Below are 22,367 nucleotides of genomic sequence, written 5' to 3'. Positions count from 1 at the left end.
TGAGGGGCACTTATAAAACCACAGGGAAAAAAAGATGGAAATGTTTGAAAAAGTGACTCAGAAAGTGAAGTTAGTTCTGTAAAAAGCTTAAGCATAATTTGTTTGCATGTGCCACTTGATTTGGAAATTTGTGTCTAATGCAGTGAAATTGAGACATTTTTAAGCATGACTTACTGGAAGTGTCCAAGAGTGTCCAAATCATTTTTTGAGGCCACTGTACAATCTGCTAATTTGCATGTGTAAACGTCTGCAGTTTTTAATTGCAAGAGGAAGTGATGATTGCCAAACATAGGAGGCTGACACTGCCATTGCTATGAAGGTAATCCCTTCACCACTTCATTATTCAGCATACTCAGAGGCACCAGGGAGGTTATTGGCAATAAATAGTTGTTGTCACTGTGTGAGGTCTATGGGAAATGATACCTCTGTGTGTGTCCTCTCACATTTGCATGCACTCATATTCACATTCCAGGTTTCATACAGACTGTACAGAGACGCTGGAGCCAGGATGTCTTGACCAGAGTCTCATGTCCACTGTCCAGTGTCCACTGTTCCTGTCTAGGACAGGCCAAAGCCAACCGCAGAGAGAGAGAAAAAATGTATATCAGCAGAATGAAGATGCAATGAAAGTGGGAGGATTTACACAACATCACCATAGAATCACAGCAGAAATTACACACTTTAACTTCAACTGTGTAATTTCTGTGCCACTGGCAGCACCAAACAGAATTGCAAAAATAATGACTGTTTGGAAACCGTTTTCCTTGTCTGCCCCTCAGATTGCCTGGAAAATACCTGTGCCTTTGTATTGTGATGTTTAAAAGTGTGCAAAACCACTTCCTCGTTTGTGATTTTAGCTCTTGGCAATCTTTATATACTCAAGGTTCCCATGATCTGTTAGCAGCAGAAAGGGGTTTTGAGCTTCGCTTTCACCAGTCTATACTCTTTCAATGCACCTTTCATAGTGAGCACTGCCCGATTCCCCACCTCGCAATTATGGTCTGTAGGAACAAGCTTCTTAAAATGTAATATGGCCAGGTCACCAGGTCGGACACAGCATGGCAGTCGCTCAAGTGTCACTTTCCACAATTAATTTATACAATTTGGAGTATTTTCTGGTTTAAAATACCTGTTCAGACATCAATTTTCAATACTAAGTGTGTGGATTTGCCTCAACATGCAAGAAATTCACTTGTAGACCATAATTGTGAACTGAAATGACCTAGTTCAAATTCTCCTACAAAACACTTACACTAAGGGACAGTGGGATGACTTTGTCCCTACAAAGGGATGTGCCAGATAGTGAACTAGTAGCACATTTCCATGAGCAAATTCAGCCTGATCCTACGGCGATTCGTACATATTTTACAAGGTGGCAAATTCGTACGAATTTGTACGACCTCATTAATACAAAATTCATACTATTTGTGATAAATTATATGTATTTTACGAGTTGCACAATTCATATGAATTTTTTCGAATGACCTACACCTAACTTCGCCCCTAAGCTTACCCGTCACTCAACATGCTCACCTGGTTAAATAAAAATAAATAAAATCGTTCCTATACAACAGTGATTTTCAACCTGTGGGCCGATGGTATTGCAGGTGGGCCGCCAATTACAATCTAGCTTCTGAGTACTAAGTTGTTAACCCAACAATAGCGGGGTCAGTTAATTTTTTTTGCCTCCACCAACAAATTGTCCCTAGCTTCCAACAAATGAAACAATTATTGGAAGTTGGCCTTGGGTAACCTAACACCACAGGAGTGGATGGGATATAGGGGGGAAAAAAGATTCAATGTAGAACTATAGAGACTTCTTGTCCCATAGAGTGTGCAGGTTTTTTTTTTTTTTTTTTTTAGCTGAAATCATATTATCTTAATTATTTCCTTGAAGTATCCCTTGCATTTCAGGTAGCTCGATCATATACCCCTAGAGGCTCATAAACCTTGTGGTGGTAATGGGTTATCTATGCTCAGCAGGGAGTCACTGTTATTTATACAGCTAATATGATTCCAGAAATATTTTCATGCTTCTTCTTACACTTTCTTTCTATAAAGTTTCTGTATTTCACGCATTACTGCCCATGATCCTACATCCTGTTATTGTACAACTTCAGACATGCAAGACATGTCATAGGAATGCACTTTAAAAAAATAGAGTGAGATGGAAAAATCTATGGTTGGGATGTACTTCCTATTGGGACAACAGGAGAATGTGCGTGTGACCAGAGAATCCCACAATTTAAGGATATGACAGAAGTGAACTGCATCGTCGAAACCTATAAGCAGTTCAGAACAGAAACACTGAACAGACTCGCAGGTTCCAGCACCTGAACATAACAATCTAAATCACCCAGCTGCCAAAGCAAAGGGTGCCACGAAACAATAACAAAACCACAGTAGCTACAGAGCTAAATCCGGTCATACGCCACCAGACAAACAGATATACAACCAGCCCTACAAATTTGGTTAATCGTGTTTTAATTGAAACCACAAAATGGTAACTTCAGCTCAACTGTACATATTTAGTCAAATAGCCATGATGTTGGAAAAAAGGGGATATGGGTTGTACCAGACAGACTGCTGCATGACTCACGGTTATAAATACAAAACAAACATTAAGGTACAAAGAATGAAACGAGTCAAAGCTTTGCTCCTCCCCCTAAACTGTCTCCACAGTTTGTTTGCTGTGATTCACTGTGATTCAGACCTCCAGGTGCACTTTAGATGACCAGACATGCCACTTGGGGGTCAGGAGTGTGACAACGTGCCGAATTCTGTTGTAGAGCCAATGCCAGGACTGCTCCATCTGTCTGGCATGTGTCAAAAATGACAAGAACCAGTGGAGTCCCTGCAGCAAGACACGACTCGAGCCAGAGTCAACAACCGGCCTGGAACAACATGAAAGCTCTTGCTTGAGCACTTTTGCAACAGACTGTAAATGTCATAAATACAGCTCTCAGAGATGTTCAATACACAAACTCCTCGTTTAGAGTGCTGATTGCGCAGAAGGTCTCTTTAAACACCATTTAACATCTTGCCACCCTAGAAACATTGCGTTTATTTGCATGCACAACAATATGCAAGAAGCAGGATATTAAAAGATTTCTCCATGTTGACGTCAAAACAAAAACAGGGTCTTGAGCAAAAGTCTAGATGTGGCAATCAGTTTAAACGTTTGATGTCCTTTTCCCAAGCAAAAAAAAAAAAAAGTGTGTGTATCCTTCAGGAATCAAATAAACAGGATCCAAAATTTCAGAAGTCTTGTGTGTGTGAATATGATAAAAATGCACTCTTTATTAGTTTTGATATCTTTATTTATAACAAAGCTTCATACCTAAGGTAAGTGTTTATTGACTATTTGATCTTTTTCTCTCTTTGTATGTCAGCATTAAATATTATGCTACGGTGAGTAAGGAAGCAAATTATGAAACAACATATGACTAATGATGCTTGTGTCATGGCCAACCTGCGGATACTGCATAGCATTTACTCTCAGTGGGTCATTTTATCCCATCATACAACCATTACATCACAAGAACAGAAACGCAATACATAAACATACTTCCTGCCTGATTCTACATTAGCATTATAAATATATTTTTAACAAAAATAAAGCATCTTTCCACAACTGTCTCTTACATGACACACATTTCCAGGATAGTTTGCTGTAAAATATAAGCAAGAATGTATTGAAATATTGAGAAAAATGTTACTGGTAATACTTCCCGATCAATGAAGATGAGCTCTACATTGGACTGAGAAACGAAGAGTGTGAGAAAGAGAGATCGCATACATAAATAATTTATTCTGCCTTTCACTGCCTTCAGAAGTCTTGTTCACGGACAGGCAGTAAAACTTTCTAGAGGCTCACTGGAAATGGCAGTTTCAATGTTCTGGACCCAAGTGTACTAAGGTAGAGAACAACAGAAAATTGTGTCTTCCGTTTTAGCAAGGTAATTCGAAAACACATCCTTTAATATGTTCATCCTCTTTTTACATTACTGGAGTCCATTAGTTAGTCCATCCAAGACTCCCTCTTGAGCAGATCCAAATACAAGCATGGGAAATATCATGGTCTACAAGCTTAGTGTTCTCCAAAAGACTGTCTCCTCATCTTTGACCTTTAAGAAAGTCGTACACATGAACAACAGAGAATCAACACAAACATCGTCCTTTTCAGTTTCGTTTCTGCCCAGTGTTTGACCACTTAATAATTAACTGAATACCAATCGTGTTTGTCTTCAGTGTTTGACAGAGTACGTAGAAAGCACCTTTGGCGTTGTATTTGTGTATAATGTTCCTCTGGATACAGTATCTTTTTTCTAAACAGCAATGGGGTCAGTAGGGTCAGAGTTCAGAGGTCAAAGTCCCAGTGCTGCTGTAGCATTACATAGCCACTGTTGTCCTTCGATTGCTTGTTTGACGTGGTTTCACCTCATGTCCACTGGAGGGAGAGAAAGGAAACAAAACAACTGTTAACAAACAAACATGTTTTCAGAATGATTTGGTTGTGATTTTTTTCTTTAGTAAGACATGCGGTTTGTTTGAGTGGCACACATCCACCAGGCAGTGATTTTAATGTGTATTATTGGACAATCTGTGCACAATGTAAGAAAGAAAGAACAATGTGATGAAAGGAACAATCTTTGTGATCAAGTTCACCAAACCATCAATCCACACATTTTTCAAAATGATGCCAACCACACAAGCTCCGTTCCAAAACCTATTGAGCTGCATAGCATTTTAAGATAACAAACAAAATGTATTGGAATAAATTGGATTTGAGTATTTGAGTGGCGTGTGAAGATGCGGCCTATGAAAAGCTTTCCAAACCAGCCTCTTAAATATTGCCTTAGGGTGTCAAATTCAGTTCCTGGAGTCCCACTGCCCTGCAGAGTTTAGCTCCATCCCGAATTAAACACAACTGAACCAGTTAATCAAGGTCTTCAGTCTCACTAGCAACTTCCAAGCAGTGGTATTGGAGCTGGTTGGAGCTAAACTCTACAGGACAGTTGCTCTCCAGGACCAAAGCTTGACACATGTGCCTTAGAAGGTGGAAGACAGAAAGGCAGCTCACTTGGTTTTGAAACGGAGCTAAATTATATGATGAGCACAGCTTGATTTCGTAAAACAAGTTGCATCAAACAGACAATCCCGTGATCCATGCAGCAAAGTGAAACACAGCACAGTGCAAACGTCTCTCTCGCTCAGTGTTGCGTGACTCTGATTGAACCTCTCACTCTTTCTCCTGATCAGTTCATGCCAATGATTGGTTGCGAAGTGGCTGTAATTCTGTCCACAGCTGTCCTACCTGCAGGATATTTTGGTCCGTTGAGTATTAGGAAAGGTTTGCTTTTTATTGAATATCCTTGTTGATCTGTGCTGCCACTGCTTGCTTTCTGTGTTTCCGTTTTTTACCATTTTTAACTGTGCGTGGGCCTGGAAACACAAGTTTGGGGAAAGGTACAAGCCAGATGATGGGCAGAATGTGGTTGAGTAGAAAAAAATGAAACCGAGGAAGAAAGATTAAAAAGAAAGAATTTATGGCCTCGGGGAGGTGAAAAACAGACTGCTTCATAAATACAAAAGAAACCTGTTGAACCTGAAGGAGAACCTTCAGACACACTTCTACGTGTTTCAGCATTTGCACACACCTGTGGTCTTTCTTATCCATTCAATTGCAACATTGCCCAGCACAGTAAAACACAAGCTCACACAGGTGTGTTTGTCTGCGGTGACAGCTCAATGCCACAGGCTGCCAAGTGCACAATCCATAGCAAAATAATCATTCAAGATCAGGCCAAACATTCGGTGTATGCATGTGTATGCGTGACATCTGTACCTGTGTCTGCTTCTGCGTGCTCGATCACGTGATGCTGTGACGTGCACACGCATTCCAAATGATCCTCTAACCGGACAAGCACCTCCTTCAATTTTGGTTTCTTACGCGATGCAAACTCTACCTTCGCCACCTGGAAGAAGAGAGAAAGATCAGGTTAGGTAAGCGATGAATAGTTTTTTAAAGTGTTGGAGGAGCATACGGGCTGACAGCAAAGATTCCTAACTGTTAAGGTAGTACATGCTCAGTTAGCTCCAAACCCTGCCAAATGGAAATAGGCAAAAGTGGAAAAATTTGTCGAACAATTCCTGGGCAATAAGCACAAAACAGTTACATGTTCCACAGTTAAAGCCCCACTGCAGCACATTAAACTCAAATTAACCACCCAGCCTTAAATAGGAGTCGACTCGTGTCTTTTGTTGTGTTAATTTGAATGCTTAGCCCTCCAATTCTACTCACTATTCTGCTAATGCTTGGCTGAATATTCTTTGAAAGCTGTATGGAAGTGGATGTGTATGAGATGAAACAGAAGACTGAGACATAAGGCAGTGGTTCCCAAAAATGTTTCTGGACCAGTCCTCCCAACTCTGCACATTTTGCATGTCTACTTTGTCTGACAAACCAATTTTCAGATGTTGGAGTCTCTACTAATGAGCTGATGGGTTAAATCAGGTGTGTTTAAGGAAAAATGTTGTGCAGTGTTGAGGGCTCCAGGAACATGGTTAGAAACTACTCTGAAACTACTAGAAAAATGAAGTTGACTTTTGCGGTCCCATCTCAAGTTCAAATAAGTTCCATCTTTTGAAAAAGATATTTTGAAAGGAATGGCATTCCACTTGATCCATCTGAAATGACATAGAAAGTGATCAAACCACCACGGTTTGAGTGTGCACAATAGGACTGCACATTTGCACTGCATCAGCCAAACATTCAAGTATGCATTGGTGTGCTTCCATGGAGTATTTTTCTGGCTTCGAACACAATCACTAAATTCAGTGCATGACTCACAGAGTGCAAATAAAAACTCAGTCTACCATGCAAGGGCAATTGGTGTAACATTATGGAACATATGATGCAACACTTGGAAACTCCCACAAACCTATAGAGAATCTTCAAGATAATGGTAGGGAGCAAGAGACAGTGAAACAGGCCTGTTTCGGTGACTCCGTCCACCCGGTTAAACCTCTTTTCCTCTGTCTGCTTCCCACCTCTCCCTCCTCTTGGACATTCTTATGCTTGGTTATATTTACAGAGCCAAGTCTAAAACTGCCCGTGGCGTGCAAGAATGTTCTGCGACTGAGGATGAATGGTGAGACAGACTCCAAGGGACTTGAGAACTGGTCGGGGGTTGGGTAAGGGGTTCAGTAAAGGGTCATTATAAGAAAAAAAAAAAGAGTCCCAGTACCATCCCTTGCTGGTCCCCGCCCCAATATTCTCGTTCAAATTCAATTTATCAGTGCTTTTGCATCACGGTTTCAAGTCCAAACTTCACACATGTGCTTGGCCACATACTCGAATGCGCTTTATAAAAAGGCCCAAGTTTCTCAGGAGGCCCTTCCAAGCTCTATTTATAAACTACTGTGCTTTACGCTGCAATGAAAGCCCTGCGAAATCCCAGCGCAGTGCTCTAATGGTGTGACATCTGATCCAGCCCCAGCTCCAGCAACCCCAACCCCCTCTGACTCACCCTGCGCTCTGTGAGGACTATTGTCCTGGCAGTTCCCCACAAGAAAGGTTGATAAAGAAAGGGTGAGAGAAAGAACGGGCATCAGGAGAGGTGCATCATGGGTAATTAGCATGGGAACAAAGGGAACTGGACACATAGCCAAGGGACAGACAGTTTTGTTGCACATCTGTCAGTGGGTAAATCTGACGACAAAATGCTGTGGATAAAGCAAAACTGAGAGCCGCAGAAAGAGAAGGGGGTCCGATGGCAGGCAGGCGACTGGTGGGGCGACCCAAAAAGAAAGAGGGGTGTGGGGAGCAAGCGTTCTTATTGAGTGAGTGACAAAGAGAGGCCTGAACAGGACAAGGATGCTGGGAGGGGGGAAAATAAAGGAAACTTTAATCTCATGACCTGCATGTCTAGAGTTACAGAAAGAGTATGGGTGAAATATCTGGTGTGAAACACACACACTGGCACGTAGACAATCACGAAGATAAGGAGAAAAGGTGATCTAATCTGTGCACTTCCTGCCGTAGCCCTTTAAAAATGTCCATAATCACCAACAGAAAGAGCGAAAAGATGGAAAGAACACAGAATTATAGATATGACAGCAATTGCAGCTCACCACATGCAAAGAAAAACAAACAAAGGAGAGAGAGAGAGAGAGAGAAGGGAGAACTCAGTTTTCTTTCTTGCATTTCAAATCATTTGGGGATTTTTGAATAATCTTTCAATGATTCTCAGTTAAATCTGCATTCAAAATGATGTTATGATGTATAAATAATATATTATTGAAATACTTCAACCTTTTTAAAATCCTCTGTAATCCCCATTTACTTCTATTGTACTTACATGTGCATTACTGTAATCATGCAAAGAAATTAATTTAAAGACTACATTCTTTTGTCATTTTATAGATTATATATTACTATGTAACTTCACAGGCAGATTAATAAAAATCAGATGTATGAGACAGCATTAACATGAGCTTACTGTAAATGTTGAACACAGAGCTAAGTTGTTCAGTTTTTGTCAGCTACATCAGCCTTTCCACTCCAATACAACAGGCTCTTTAGGAATATTTAGCTGTATTTTCTTTATTAATACCACATTCATTCGATTTAGCACTATTTGTGTTTCCTCAGTTTTTGCGTCAGAGATGGGGCCCGTATCCTCACTAACCTGGGCCATTTGAGGCACTTTAATACCCAAAAACAACACTTGCAACACACCTCGTGCTTCCAGGTCCAGTATAAACCATGTTTGATTTCCCTTCATACCGACCTCTAAAGGAGGAATCCAAATCCGGCTCATCCAAAAACATAACACTTGCCTTTCGGACCACATCACATGCTGTATTCTTACACTCACTTGCAAACATTCCAAATCAGGAATATCCTCACTTAGTCTCTTCATTAGGAAAGAACAGCGGTGTGCTTAGTAACTTTAGCAGTCCGATTACCAGAGATGAAAATAAAATAAACATCATTCGCACACTCAGCTGCCTATCCAGATATTCTTACTTTAAGGAAACCACAGTGGCCTTGTTCATTGATACGGAGGAAAAGTTTTCCTCAGGTTGGGTTCAGGAATGCTGATTCATAGATGGAGCGATATGACTAAATCTCCCTGTAAACCATATAATGAGACTTTAAGAAGTGACGTAAAAGGATAGTGAAATAATGAACTATTAAAGTAATATTGGACCCCATTGACGAGAAGGGAAAGTCATTCAGGTTTGTAAAGACATGAAGGCTAGTAAATGATGCCATAATCCACGACGAGTCCCTTTCAGCTTTCTGCTGTGTTAACAGATGTTTAAATGTGGCCTCTTCTCACACTGCAGGTCTGATCTGAATCTCCTCTCTGTAAAACGAGGTTTGTTCTGTCAGGGGTCCAACTCTTCTCCCCTCCCCCGGTGCTTCACTGCAGCACCTGTTGATGTAGTACTGTGTGATCATGTTTGCATGCAAGTGAGCAAGGCTAACAGACACAAACTGCAACACAGCAGTTCTGGGTAAATCATTAGTACTGTACACCGGGACGATAGCAAGAAAAATTAGGTCAAACAGAGACTGTACAGAAGAGGAATGCACAGAAAATGTAACACTCATTATGTTGTCTGTAAAAATGGAAATCTTGATTTCAGTTAAAAAACGCAAATGTCTTCTTGATAGAACCATTTGCATGTGTTGCATCTAACCTGAAAATGTCCATTTTCAAGTCTGATTTGAGTTAAAGCTGCAAATGAATATCATATTTTATTGCGGATTTGACATTTGTTACTGAAACAGCCCAAAAGGTTAGGAGATTTCAGTCCAAACTCAAGCAGATAGGAGCTGTGCTAGCATGATAAGAACGGCTAATGTGTGAACTGACTTGCCTTGAAGCTATCAACTCCTGTTACACTTTACATAACAGCTCAATCACTACTGAGAGAGAGAGAGAGAGAGAGAGAGAGAGAGAGAGAGAGAGAGAGACTAAATGGCAGAGAAAATATGAAGAAACATAAATGGATTGCAAAAGTGAAGGACATGGAGCAGAAAAAAGGCAGATAGAGATAGATAGACAGACAGACAGATGGACAGATAGGTGAATTTTAACTCCAGTAAGTGTCGATAGACTCATTATCTGGTGTTATGTTCCACACCCAGCAGTGTTTCCTTTGAAACAAGCTTATCACTGCAATGAACCAAAGTACAGCAGAAATGTGGCCAAGCACTCACACTCACTCACACACACACACGTTTGTTTTTGTGAAATGTGGGGACATCCCATAGGCGTAATGGTTTTTATACTGTACAAACTGTATATTCTATCGCCCTTCACCAACCCTACACCTAACCCTAACCTTCACAGGAAACTTTGTGCATTTTTACTTTCTCAAAAAAACTCATTCTGTATGATTTATAAGCGTTTTGAAAAATGGGGACATGGGTTATGTCCTCATAAGTCACCCTCTCCTTGTAATACCTGTGTCATACCCATGTCATTATACAGAGTTGTGTCCTGATATGTCATAAAGACAAGAGCAAACACACACACACACACACACACACACACACACACACACACACTCCCTGTGCAGCGAGGCCTATTTACAGTCTGTCTTTTTTAAATCACGGCTCTGAACAGCAGTAGCTTGTGCAGACCTGCTGCTTTTTTTAGGATGAGAAGGAAAAAGTGAGGGAAGGGTAAATACATCTCTTAAGATTATTTGCTCAAATATAGCTGGAAAGAAACACACATAATATATTCTCGTCCCATCCCTGTGCTCAGAGCTGGAAAAGAAAAAAACTGCATAAAAGACTAACATCTGTATTCATTTTATGCGGAAAAATGGAAGGTGCTTTACAATTAACTAAACGTCCATTCAGAAGATTGCGGAATATTAATAAATAAACAAACATAAATAAAGAATGGAATAAAAAAAATCATATAAATACATACTGTAATCAAAACTACTGTTGAAAAGTTTGGGGTTGGTAGGATTTAATGTAAAGTCTCTTATACTAACCAAGACTACATTTACGCGATTCAAAATACAGTAAAACCGTAATATTGTGAAATTTTGGGGGTGTGGCTTGGAGTGGTTGTGGCCCTGATATCTATACTGCTCAAGATATAAAGTCAACATTGTCTTCCCTGCATTTAAATGGCTTTACAGGACTGTTGGTGCATTGCTCTTACCTTGACTGTACGGTGCTGTTTTTTGGAGGGGTGACAACGCATGTTTCCGGTGTTGCAGCAGCCTGTACAGCGTTTCACCTCCACACACGAAGGCCATATCAGGAAGTTTGCAGTGGTGGGATCCACTTGACTGCGGGGGATCTCATAGACCACTGTCCGTGTCTTGCACATAGCGGGCACTGCTTCCTCAACTGGATGCAAGAAATGAGGACGCATGGATAAATGAATACATTAGAACAAACTCAAGGCAAAGGATATTCAAGATGCATCTTATTAATTACTTCAAACACAATTGCACAAAAAAAAAAAAAGAATCTCAACACACTAAACTAAATAAAGAAAATAATAAAATAAAATAAAATAAAATGATACTTCATGGCTAATGAATATGGTAATCATTAAGTACCATGGCATTGTGCTTTATAAACCAGCTAAAGCTTAAAAAAAACAACACCAATATAAACTAAAATAAGCTAGATAAAATAAAACAAAACAAAACATGATCAATTAAAAAACACAAACACACTAAAGTAAAAAATTAAGTCAAATTTAATAAAATTTTGCCTGTATGCTTCTCCAGCAAAACAAAAAGGCCCTTAAAACTGCATGAGTGGCAAATATTAAAGAGGGTTTTTAATATCTCTGAGCCTCTGTATTTACCTAGACCAAAATAAGATCGACCACAGCACATTCGATCTGCAGGTTTACGCTCTTTCAGAGCAACACACTCATGCTGATGCGCTCCACGGTTGATGTGAAGAGGAAGGAAGAGCGCATGTCAGAGCTCTGTGTGCCAGTGTGAACTCTGTTCAGTTCAACGAGCTGTGACATGAACTTTGAATGTTTGGAATTTCCTGGCTCGGATCCATTTGTGACCTCACAAGTACCCCCAATCAAAATACTCTCACGTACAATCAAATAAAGAGGTGCTCTCCAATTATTGTGATGAATGGCATTCTCTGCTTTTTCTACCCTCAACACTGGAATTGCACCAATCGTAAATGCTTGTGTTACATAAAATCCTGACTATAACATTATTAGGCGAGTTTTATCAAATCAATTCAGGTCAGTTCAATTATTTAATATTCTGGTCTTCAAATAGATACATTCCATAAATACATTTTCAAATAGAAAACAGCTATTTTAAATCCTAATGATATTTCATAACAATACTGTTATTATTGTATTTAAAAAACAAATCATTAAAAAATGTACCCGACTTTTTGAATGGTGTAAAGTATTGTGTATTGTGTTATATTTGCTCATGCAAGATTTGCATTTTCAATACTAGGATGTTTGTTGCCAGATTGTTGCTCTCAGGCCATTGCTATATGGTTGTTAAGGTGTTTTTTAGGCATAGCATGACAGGTTAAGCACAAAAAATGCAAATGATACTATGGCACTAGTTTATCTATTATCAGTGAAGCACCATAAATGAACAATCGTTCTGCCAAGCAATGCAGTTCATGAACTGTTAATGGTTGCCAAGCATTCATCAAATGAGATTCCAGAGACAGAAGTCCTCATTTATGAAAAACTTCTGAAACTGAACGCTGTCATGAAGAGTGACATGTCTTTGAGCAGCAGGTCTTACCGACACTCCTCTTCCGTCTGTGGGACAGCTGCAGACTCTTGAGATCTGAGGAAGCGGCCTTGTATGAGTGATGGCTCTTCTGATGGTGCTTCTGTTTGACCTCCTCAATCACCTCATTTCCAGGACCTCATCAAAACACAGGTTATCCATATTACTTTCATGTTACTCAGCGAAAAGACAAATCACTTTCCCCCCCCTTTAAAGCCAAGATGAATCCACAATGAGGCTATTGAAATTCTCCAGCAGATGCCCTGAAGCCTCCAGAGGCGAAACGGCATTGCCGTGAGTGGCACCAAAGCATGAAATAATTTAATTTTCCCACAAACAATGGCTGCTTTATCCACGAGCTTAATTGGAAATTCATCATGATGGATTTCTGGAGGAACGATGTCATTTTGGCCCTGAATGTGGTTGCCAAGTTTATTATAATGTCTTATGTCGCATTCACATGCCTGAAGAACAATTCTGAACTGCTGACAACCTCAGAGGATTTGCTACTGGCACAAATGATTAAGACAGCCATTCTAGACTATTTAAAGAAAAGGCGGGACTGTAAGACTCCTGAATACAATATCAGTCCAGTTATTAAGTGCTGTTTAAACAACCCACGGTGGATATGAAAGCTTCACATTAATAATACGTTTGAATTGCTCATGTGACATAACCAAAAACACAGAGCATGATAACTTATACACAAAGCAAATTGAGTGAACACAATAGTAATCGTGTGCACGTTTTAGTACATTGAGGGAACGAATTAGTAAATCGTGCGCACAATTTATTTCTTTTTCTTGCATGTCTATTTATTTAAAAATGTAAAGATATTTTGAAGAATGTTGGTAATTTAACAGGTGCTGGTTTCCACTGAATTCACAGTATGGAAAGAATACTGTTTGATTACCAACATTCTTCAAAATATCTTAATTTGTGTTCAATAGAAACTTGTACGGCAGTTAGGAACAACATAAGGGTGAAGAAATGACTGAATTTTAATTTAGGGGTAAAAAAGACAAAATAAGAAGATTAATATTTTGATCTCAGTCATTTTCTCTCATCAGTTTCCCGGAGAAGCATGAAATAATCTCATTTTATTTCTACAGGTCTAAACCAGTTGCACTTCAGGTATGAAATATGGTATAATATTCTATTCTATCTAATATTCAAAAGACCCGCTCAATTAAAGTGACCTGACACTGTTGACTTGTTGCATTTTATGATAAAGTGTCATGAGAAGATGGAACAATTTATGGTGCTGTTATGTCTAGAAATGTACAATTAAATACAAAAAATAATTAAATTCTGATTTTATTTATTTCTATTTTTAGTATATTTTTATTCATTTTAATTGTTCACATATTGTTTTATATAGTAAAAAGTATGCAAAAAATAAATAAAATAAAAAAAATATATATAATAGCCTTTATACTGTATACTGCAAATATTTTCTATGTATAAACACAAAAAATTATATAAAAAAATTATAAAAATTATTTTCGAATAGATGTAAATAACTTTTTCAATATACAATTTTTTATTTGTTTTTTGTTTAATTTGGTTAAACTGTGTATAGATAGATAGATAGATAGATAGATAGATAGATAGATAGATAGATAGATAGATAGATAGATAGATAGATAGATAGATAGATAGATAGATAGATAGACAGACAGACAGATAGATAGATATGTGTGTGTATGTAACATTAAAACACTACAGAACATTTCAGAGTAAAATGGTTATCTGATATTGTTCTATTTCAGCTGGGTTGAGTTTACACAAGTGTTCAGTGTGGTTAAACATCAAACTGGCTAATCTGTGAGTAACTGAAGAACTGCGCCCAGCTCTGAGCCGTGAGGAATGCTGAGAGAGCAAAGCACCCAAACACACTCTCTCAACTTAAAAGACTGCATGACCACACACACACGCACACACAGTCCTGAAGCAGGAAACACAAGTGACATGTCAACAAAAGCCCCACTCTGTTCTGTGTCTCTCGTTCGTCTCATCTTTCCTACCAAATGGAAGGCCATTGTTTTTGAGTTGTTTTTCAGACTCTGACCCGCAGAGAGAGAGAGAGAGTTCAGCATTTGATCCTGCACAACACACCTTATCTCATGTTCACATCAAAACTCAGTGTTATGATGTCAAACTCAAGAACTTTGCTTTGTTCACACAAAAACACAAGACGACCATCAGAACCATAATGCAGATGTCAGAGCATGCTTAAAGGAGTACTCCACCCCAGAATGAAAATGTTGTCATTAATCACTTACCCCCATGTCTTTCCAAACATGTAAAAGCTTTGTTCATCTTCGGGACACAATTTAAGATATTTTGGATGAAAACCGGGCTGTTGACAAAATTTCCTTTGTCAACAGCCTCCTCTGTGTCTCTCCACATCACCGTAATTCTGCGTATGCTTTTCTTTGTCAGCCGCACCACAAGGATGCAATGTTTTCTTTCAAATCAAAGCTAAATGAATGAATGAATGATGCATTTATATATCGCTTTATTGTGCGCTTTACAATCATGTGAGGATCTCTCCTCAACCACCTCCAGTGTCCAGCGTCAGAGCGCTCACCACTCACCAGTTACAGGTGGACAGGAGAGAGAGACAGAGCCAATCAAGTGTTTGGGGTTTATTAGGAGGCCATGATTAACAAAGGCCAAGGGGGCAATTTGGCCAGGACACCAGGGTTACACTCCTACTCTTTACGAGAAGTGCCATGGGATTTTTAATGACCACAGAGAGTCAGGACCTCGGTTTAACATCTCATCCGAAAGATGGATACATATGGATACAGATACATATATATATATATATATATATATAATATAATATATATATACATTGCTTCATCTTCTTTCAAACCCATATTCAAATGAACACATGAGATCTACAGTGGAGAGGATTTCAGTGAATAATGGCTTAAAATTTGTTTCTGGATTTTTTTTTATTTTTATCTTTTGATATGTGTTTTGTACCTTCTATTTATTTGGGTGTATCAGTGGAAAAATAATAAATGTTTGAATTTAAATTTATTTCATTTGTTTGTTTATTTGTTTTTTGTTTTTTGTTTTGTATACATTAATAATATTTATTTTAGTAACATGTTATCAATATTAATAGATACAATATAACAATTATTATATATAATTATATATTATATATTATAATTATATATAATTATTCAATTATGTAATGATTGAATGATAACAAGTTATTATTATTATTATTATATCTGAAAAGGTTATAATAATGTATCATTATATATCAGCAGCTTCCGAACAAAACTTTTACAGATCAAATCTTAGGAAAATATGTCTTTTGGAAATATTTACTCATATATTATTTAATTAAAATAACACCTATTATTTATTAAATGTACTTCCTTTTGTTTATTTAGCTGTCAGCATTACATAGCATTATCTATCAGCAGATTCTGAATCTGTAGCTCCTTTTCTTCTCTTATTCTTCCATGGAAGAAAGAGAGTCATACACGTTTGGGAAGACAAATAAGTCATTAAATCGTGACAGAATTATAATTTTCAGTGCATTATTCCTCCAACTCCTCTTTAACACTGTAAAACTGACACATTTCCATCAACTATCATGTGACAGGTGATTTTTATCCCCATTAGCTTGCAGCACAATAATTACAGGTAGGATCTACCTGCAGAGCCCCAGTTTTACGTGTCCTCCTCACAACTGAGCGATGCTGATGAAAGCATTCTCCAGTTACTGTGTAAATTGCAGGTTCTGAACTTCTAATCTTTGCATTACCAGCGCAGATCTTTAACCACTAGGCCTCTATCATCAAACCCCGCTGTCTCTGACTCTGATCTCTTTCTATGTGTGTGCTTTCTCTGAATGGATTACAAAGGACAACATTAGGATTGACAGCTGTCCTTTCTTCAAACAAAAGGACGTCCCTCCATCTGTGCCGTTTTCTCCTGGATGTGAAAGCGCTGGGCGGCAGGAGAGGCAGACAGATGGATGTTGAGAAGTTAAAAGGCTGCTGGGAGGCGCAGAACAAGTGTGGCCTGTTCCAGGTGAGCGGAGAGGTCACGTCTGCTGACCTCAGTGAAAGAGAGACACCGTTTCCTCCCTAAATCACTGTCACTGCTTTCATGACCTCTAATTATCCATCCATTAGCGGGAGATACCTATCTGTGCTTTCCTCCTCTCATCATTCGCTCCTCGTATGGACAGATGACGAGGTTAGCGCTCTGATCTGAGGCACAGCAGCCCAGTAATGCTTCCTAAATGAGATTAATCAGAACGGAAGATGCTCATAGCTGCTTAAACAATAATAGCAATGATATCGATAGTCACATAAAACACTTCCGATATCTATGGAAGCCCATTTCTGTCACAGATAAAAAAAACAATGTTTATATATCATAATTATATATATATATATATATATATATATATATATATATATATATATATATATATATATATATATATATATATATATATATATATATATATATATATATATATATATATATATAATTTTTTTTTTTTTTTGTGCAAGTTTATAGCTTGGAATTGCAAGATATAAACTTGCAGTTCTGAGAAGATAAGACTCAGTTGAGAGGAAAAAAAGTGGCAGTTACTTTAAAATAACTTACAGAGGTTCAAAATGTAAAGTCGGAATTCAAAGTGAAAATTCCGAGTTTATGTTTCACTTTTTTTCTAAGAATTCTGAGTTTATATTTCAAAATTCAGACATTTTTTCTTGCAATTCAGAAAAAAACTGTGAGAGGTAAAGTCAGAACTGCAAGATATAAATTTGCAAATCTAAGACGAAAGAAAAAGCGCAGTTCATTTTTTACTTTTTTACTGCATGGCAGAAAAAAAATTTAATTGGAAGAGTTCACAGTTGAAAGAAGCCAAAATTCTGAAGTTATTTCTCTCATCTCAGAAGAAAAAAAAGCCAGCACTGTCAGATATAAACTTGTGGGCAAAAAAAAATCAGAGTTGATTTTTATTTTTTAATTAGTTTTGATCTTAACTTTGGTTCCTGAGTGGTTGAAGTTAAGAAACTAAACTTTATGATACAGTGAGCATGAGAAAGCTCAGAGTCCTTCTCTTTGACTGACATGCGATGACTTTGAACAGTCTGACTTTAAAAAGATCTGAAAATATTTCATCACTGGCGTCAGGCATCTTTTACTAGACTCTGGGTGTCTGACAGACAGCCTGATTTATGAAGACACCAAGAAAAACTAGATTACTAGAGTACTATATCTATTAGTATTACGTTTTTTTTTTTGTTTTTTTTAATTAGCCTATTTTTAGGACTACCAATGATTTTGCACAGCAAAATGTGCAAATGACTTTAATTGAGTGTGCTCACAATTCTGGAGTGCTGTGCATTCTGGTGTGAAATGTAACCTAGACGTGTTCCTTGCAACTGTGGTCAGATTAACCCATATAGCATGTTAAAGTCACTGTTTTATTCAGTGCACACTGATTGTAACCAACGGAGCCAAAAAGCCCTAACATTTTTTAAAGGCAGATATTTTCTATCAAACTTCAAAGGAGCGCCGCCATCTGATATATTACAAGTGCCTGTGTAAATACCAGCTCAAGTGAGCTCAGACACGGCTCGTGTTAGTGATCACTGTAATATTATCCAAACTAAAAGAGAGTGAAGAAGACACAGAAGAAGTAGGAGGAGGAAAACAAGCAGCAGAACTTGAGATTTCAACCCCGTACAAAGCATATTTCACTATTTAACATCAACACTCCTGTTGCGACATCAAATGCCCAGAGGACTTGTATTTACGAGCCGGTGCTCTCTTATCATTATTCAGCTCGTCCCCCTGCACACCTACCACACCTATGCTCTCACCACAGAAACCACACTGGTTACCATCAAACCCCAAATTATACCGTCTTGCTTTTTTCTGTGTGTGTAATTACCAGTAATTCCCTTGTAAATGAAATTATAGTGGGCAAATGAAACCACTTGTGGACAACTTAAGTATAGGAAAACTCCGTCGTGACATAAGTCTGGACATAAGATCCATGCGTTGCTCTAAAAACAGAAGCAATCTGCGGAGAACTATTTATGGCCAGTATATAAATGATACCTTTCGATTGTTTCGTGCCACTCATAAAACACAGCTTCACGGCACTGTGGCAGGTACAACATTAAACTTCAACTACAACCAACAGCTGTTAATAGCCCTGCCGAGCAGCACATGAGATTAGCTGTCGAACAAAGTCCAGAGAGGTGTCAAGAAGACAATGAGCAGAGTTTACCTGGCGAATTTACCTCCAGTAGCCGCTGGAGGTCGCTGATGCTGTTGATTTCGCTGTGGGACAGTCTGTCGATGAACTCTTGAGGGATTGCAAACTCCTGCCGACATAAAAAGAGATCGGCGTTTGACAAATGTAGTAGCCTACTGAAAAGCAGCAGCGTGAAAAGTTGATGAGTCATTATTTAGAGGCATTTTCTAATCACAGCAAATAAAATCGAGTAGCTGCCTACATGTGGAATATTTTACTGTTACAAATTAGAATAATATATGATTTAGTATGTATGGAAATTAAATGTCTTCGGGTTTTCGTGGACAAAATATAGCATATCTAAATGCCCCCTAATTAAAATGATCGACAATGCCATAAAAATCATATGGAGGTAAAATGACAACATCTTGAGTCCATCAAGCACAAGCCGCGTGTGACGTTTATTGGGGTTGTCAGTAGGAGGCGGTCTTCAATAGTCAACCCTGTTACCACGAATTTGTACAGTTGTTATTAAAATAGTTATTTGTATAAATATCACTGTATGCACATGGTTGATAATGTACTAAAAAAAATAAAAAAACGAAATCCCTCGAAGATTGTCAACCCTGTTCCTTTTTTTTTATTATTATTTTTTTTACAGGCTTATCAATATCCCAACATACAAAAATATAAATAAACTTAAATTGACACAATGCCTTTCTTTGTTTGTGGTAGCTATAGGTGTTTTATAAAATTCTTAAAGAACCACCGATTTTGACAAAGTACTGTTAAAAATCTAATAAAAGAACCCTGTAGATATTCCAGAGAACAGTTGATCTATACTTATCACGTTCACCCGCAACCACAATGCGTTGACACCATCAAACATAAATAATGATTATATTTCCAAGACACATTTAACATAGATCATTAATACAATCTAGAAAATTACAGGGGGGAAATAATAAAATTGACTTCATTATGATGAGTCTGATTGGATTTAAAGCTCTATGACCATGTGTAAGGTGAATTATATAGCTTAAACCTGGTGTAAGAAGCTTATAGAACTCTTCTATTGATCTAACAAGGTTCCGTTTTAGTGGGATCTTTGGCACTTTACCTCAGCAGCTGCCAGCAGAAGGTGCGAGGTGAGGAGCAAAAAGCAGCAGAATAAGGTTCTCATCTCCTTCCAATGTCAATTTTCCACCTAATAAGAAAGATGCAGACTGTAGGAGCCTTGGAACCGCTCCTGAAGTCAGAGAGTCCAGTACCATACCTTGAAGAGATCCCTCTTTAAGTGACCCGAAGCACCCGCTCAAGTCTACAGAGGAGAATCCAAAGTGCCCTGGTACTCCAGGTGCTGGGACCGGTCCAAATGCGCCCTTTATTGGATCTCAAATGTGTTCTAACTTGCAAAAGGTCGTCATGGCTGTCCAAGCCTGAACAATCCAAAGACAGAACCCCTTTTGCATTGCCTAAGTCAGTATTTATAGATTAAAACTCAAAGTGAAACGCTTCACAAATGTTTAGAAGTGAGTCTGTGCACCTCATATAGAGCTCAGCACTGGATCTTCAAAAAGTATGCCGTCATGCGGTGAAAGTACAATCCCAGGTTAGTATCCATGAATAAAGCAGAAGCAGAGAGCTCAAGAGTTGGTCTTGATCTCTAGAGCTCGTGCACTGAATGCTGTCTCATGCACTTCTGATCTGCGGAATATATGCGCCTCCCCTCGCGCTCCGGTACTCACCGATGAGCGCTCGAGGAGGCGGTTGGCTGGAGCCGCCTGTGAAATTTAACCCTTGCTTCAACCCCTTACTCGGGCACTCACATCTCAAATTTGCATGTAAAATGTGTTGACTGAAGCCTTCGTTAAAAACTTAATTACAGCACCTGCAACACATTTAGCTGTCACTATTCAAAATAAAGCTAGCATGAACTCGATTTACGTTTTTTTTTTCTTATATAACAATTAAGCAGCAAGGAATCATTATAGCAAATGCGCAATTTGCCGCTAGAAGATATTCCTAACAGGTAAATTACGATATATAATGTTCATCTATGTTGCGCGTAGGCCTACTGATATAGTAACTATGTGAACGGCCTTATGTTGTAACTATGCATTATAAAATAAATAGTTTGGGTCTTGTCTTCTGATACACTTGAAATTAGATCAAACGAAACGTTAAAACACCTGTTTACCGGTGCATCGCCCATAGCGGAGCGCTTATTGCATAGCAACGTTCTGTGAAATCAGGAACTATATTTTCTAGCGGAAGGATACCTTTTTTCTCTTCTTCTTTTTTTTTTTTATAAAATAACTTTTTGTAAAACTAATAAAATAATGTGTGTGCATTTCTAAAACAACAAAAGTAGAAGTACTAGCCTTCTATTTGTTTTTATTTTTGCATTTTTAATTGTTACGATAAATATGATAGGCCTACTTTACAAAATACACTTTATTTTTTTAGAAGTTGCTTGCTTGTTTTATATTTACATGGCAGTTTCTATTCATGTTACATATGAAGGTCTTTCTGTATTACTCAATTTTCACTTTCAATTCTGACTAAATGACGTGGGAAAAAAATTCCTGGAGCCCAGCTGTAAGACTTACATCCATTCTGAAAGAGAAGAGGGTCAGATCTTTATGTAAAGTTACTGACAGAAGGACTGCGAGGGTCCGAAGGAGGAACAATGATCAGAGGAAATGAAACTTGAACGATGCAAGGAGAGGAACAAGAATTGCTAAGTTTTGGAGAATGAAAAGAGGAGAAAAAAAAAATCATAAAGCCACCTTAGGCTTTATAAAGGCATTTTAATAAATATAAACCCTTTTATGACATTATTAAGAGCAAGTAGAGTCAAATAAAGAAAGTGAGAGGGTAATACAGTGAGCTGTCTGGCACATGAGAGGGATTCCCCATTAAAAAGTGCTTTCACTGGCAGCTGAGCAGTATGTTCCTACAAGAACATCATGCCCAATAAAGACTTCCACAGGAGCTGGCGTGCAGTAAAAACAGCCATAAAGATGTGGAATATGTTCCAGAAGTATATATGACTGTTTGTTTCCACAGGCTACATGCAGACCAGAATCTGTGAAGCTCTAATGACAGAAGCCTAGTGAAAAAAAGTGAACTTTAAAGTTACAAAGTTAGTTACAAGGAGTAGAGCCAAGGGGTAGACAACTAAAAATACAAAACAAGTGCAAAATATACATAAAACGAGGTGACAACAAAGGGTAGTGAAAGACCACAAGACTATAAGAATGTGATAGCATCGAGAGCTATTTTTAGACTTCGATTTTATTATATGACCTAACCACGCAAC

At 38.3% G+C, this 22,367-nt stretch overlaps 1 protein-coding gene across 4 annotated transcripts; it reads right to left on the bottom strand.

The window, feature by feature from the left end:
- Positions 1-3,302: 3,302 nt before the first annotated feature.
- Positions 3,303-20,761, bottom strand: LOC113067655 (platelet-derived growth factor subunit A-like). 4 transcript variants are annotated; one of them, XM_026240038.1, is made up of 8 exons: positions 20,319-20,761; positions 20,163-20,249; positions 19,076-19,172; positions 12,796-12,921; positions 11,202-11,392; positions 5,849-5,978; positions 5,318-5,445; positions 3,303-4,450 (listed from the first exon to the last, which is right to left on the bottom strand). In XM_026240038.1, the coding sequence occupies exons 2-7, from the start codon at positions 20,223-20,225 to the stop codon at positions 5,363-5,365; spliced, it is 690 nt and encodes a 229-aa protein (XP_026095823.1). In that variant the 5' UTR covers positions 20,226-20,249; positions 20,319-20,761; the 3' UTR covers positions 3,303-4,450; positions 5,318-5,362. The 4 variants fall into 4 exon arrangements, with proteins under 4 accessions (XP_026095823.1, XP_026095822.1, XP_026095825.1 ...); XM_026240037.1 differs by having other exon boundaries at positions 20,163-20,760; XM_026240040.1 differs by lacking the exon at positions 5,318-5,445 and having other exon boundaries at positions 20,163-20,758.
- Between the last annotated feature and the right edge of the window lie 1,606 nt (positions 20,762-22,367).

Source organism: Carassius auratus, linkage group LG28B (assembly GCF_003368295.1).
Source record: "Carassius auratus strain Wakin linkage group LG28B, ASM336829v1, whole genome shotgun sequence".
Lineage (NCBI taxonomy): Eukaryota > Metazoa > Chordata > Actinopteri > Cypriniformes > Cyprinidae > Carassius > Carassius auratus.
Note: the sequence above shows the minus strand (reverse complement) of the source record. Positions and strands in the feature narration are given on the sequence as shown.

What these genes read in the sequence shown, in the direction of transcription:
- LOC113067655 (XM_026240038.1), bottom strand. Translation starts at nt 20,225, where the DNA reads ATGAGAACCTTATTCTGCTGCTTTTTGCTCCTCACCTCGCACCTTCTG. An exon ending in ACTGGAGGTAAATTCGCCAG is followed by an intron (nt 12,922 to 19,075) that starts GTAAACTCTGCT and finishes TGTTTTGATGAG; the next exon opens with GTCCTGGAAATGAGGTGATT. An exon ending in CAGACGGAAGAGGAGTGTCG is followed by an intron (nt 11,393 to 12,795) that starts GTAAGACCTGCT and finishes TCTTGCATCCAG; the next exon opens with TTGAGGAAGCAGTGCCCGCT.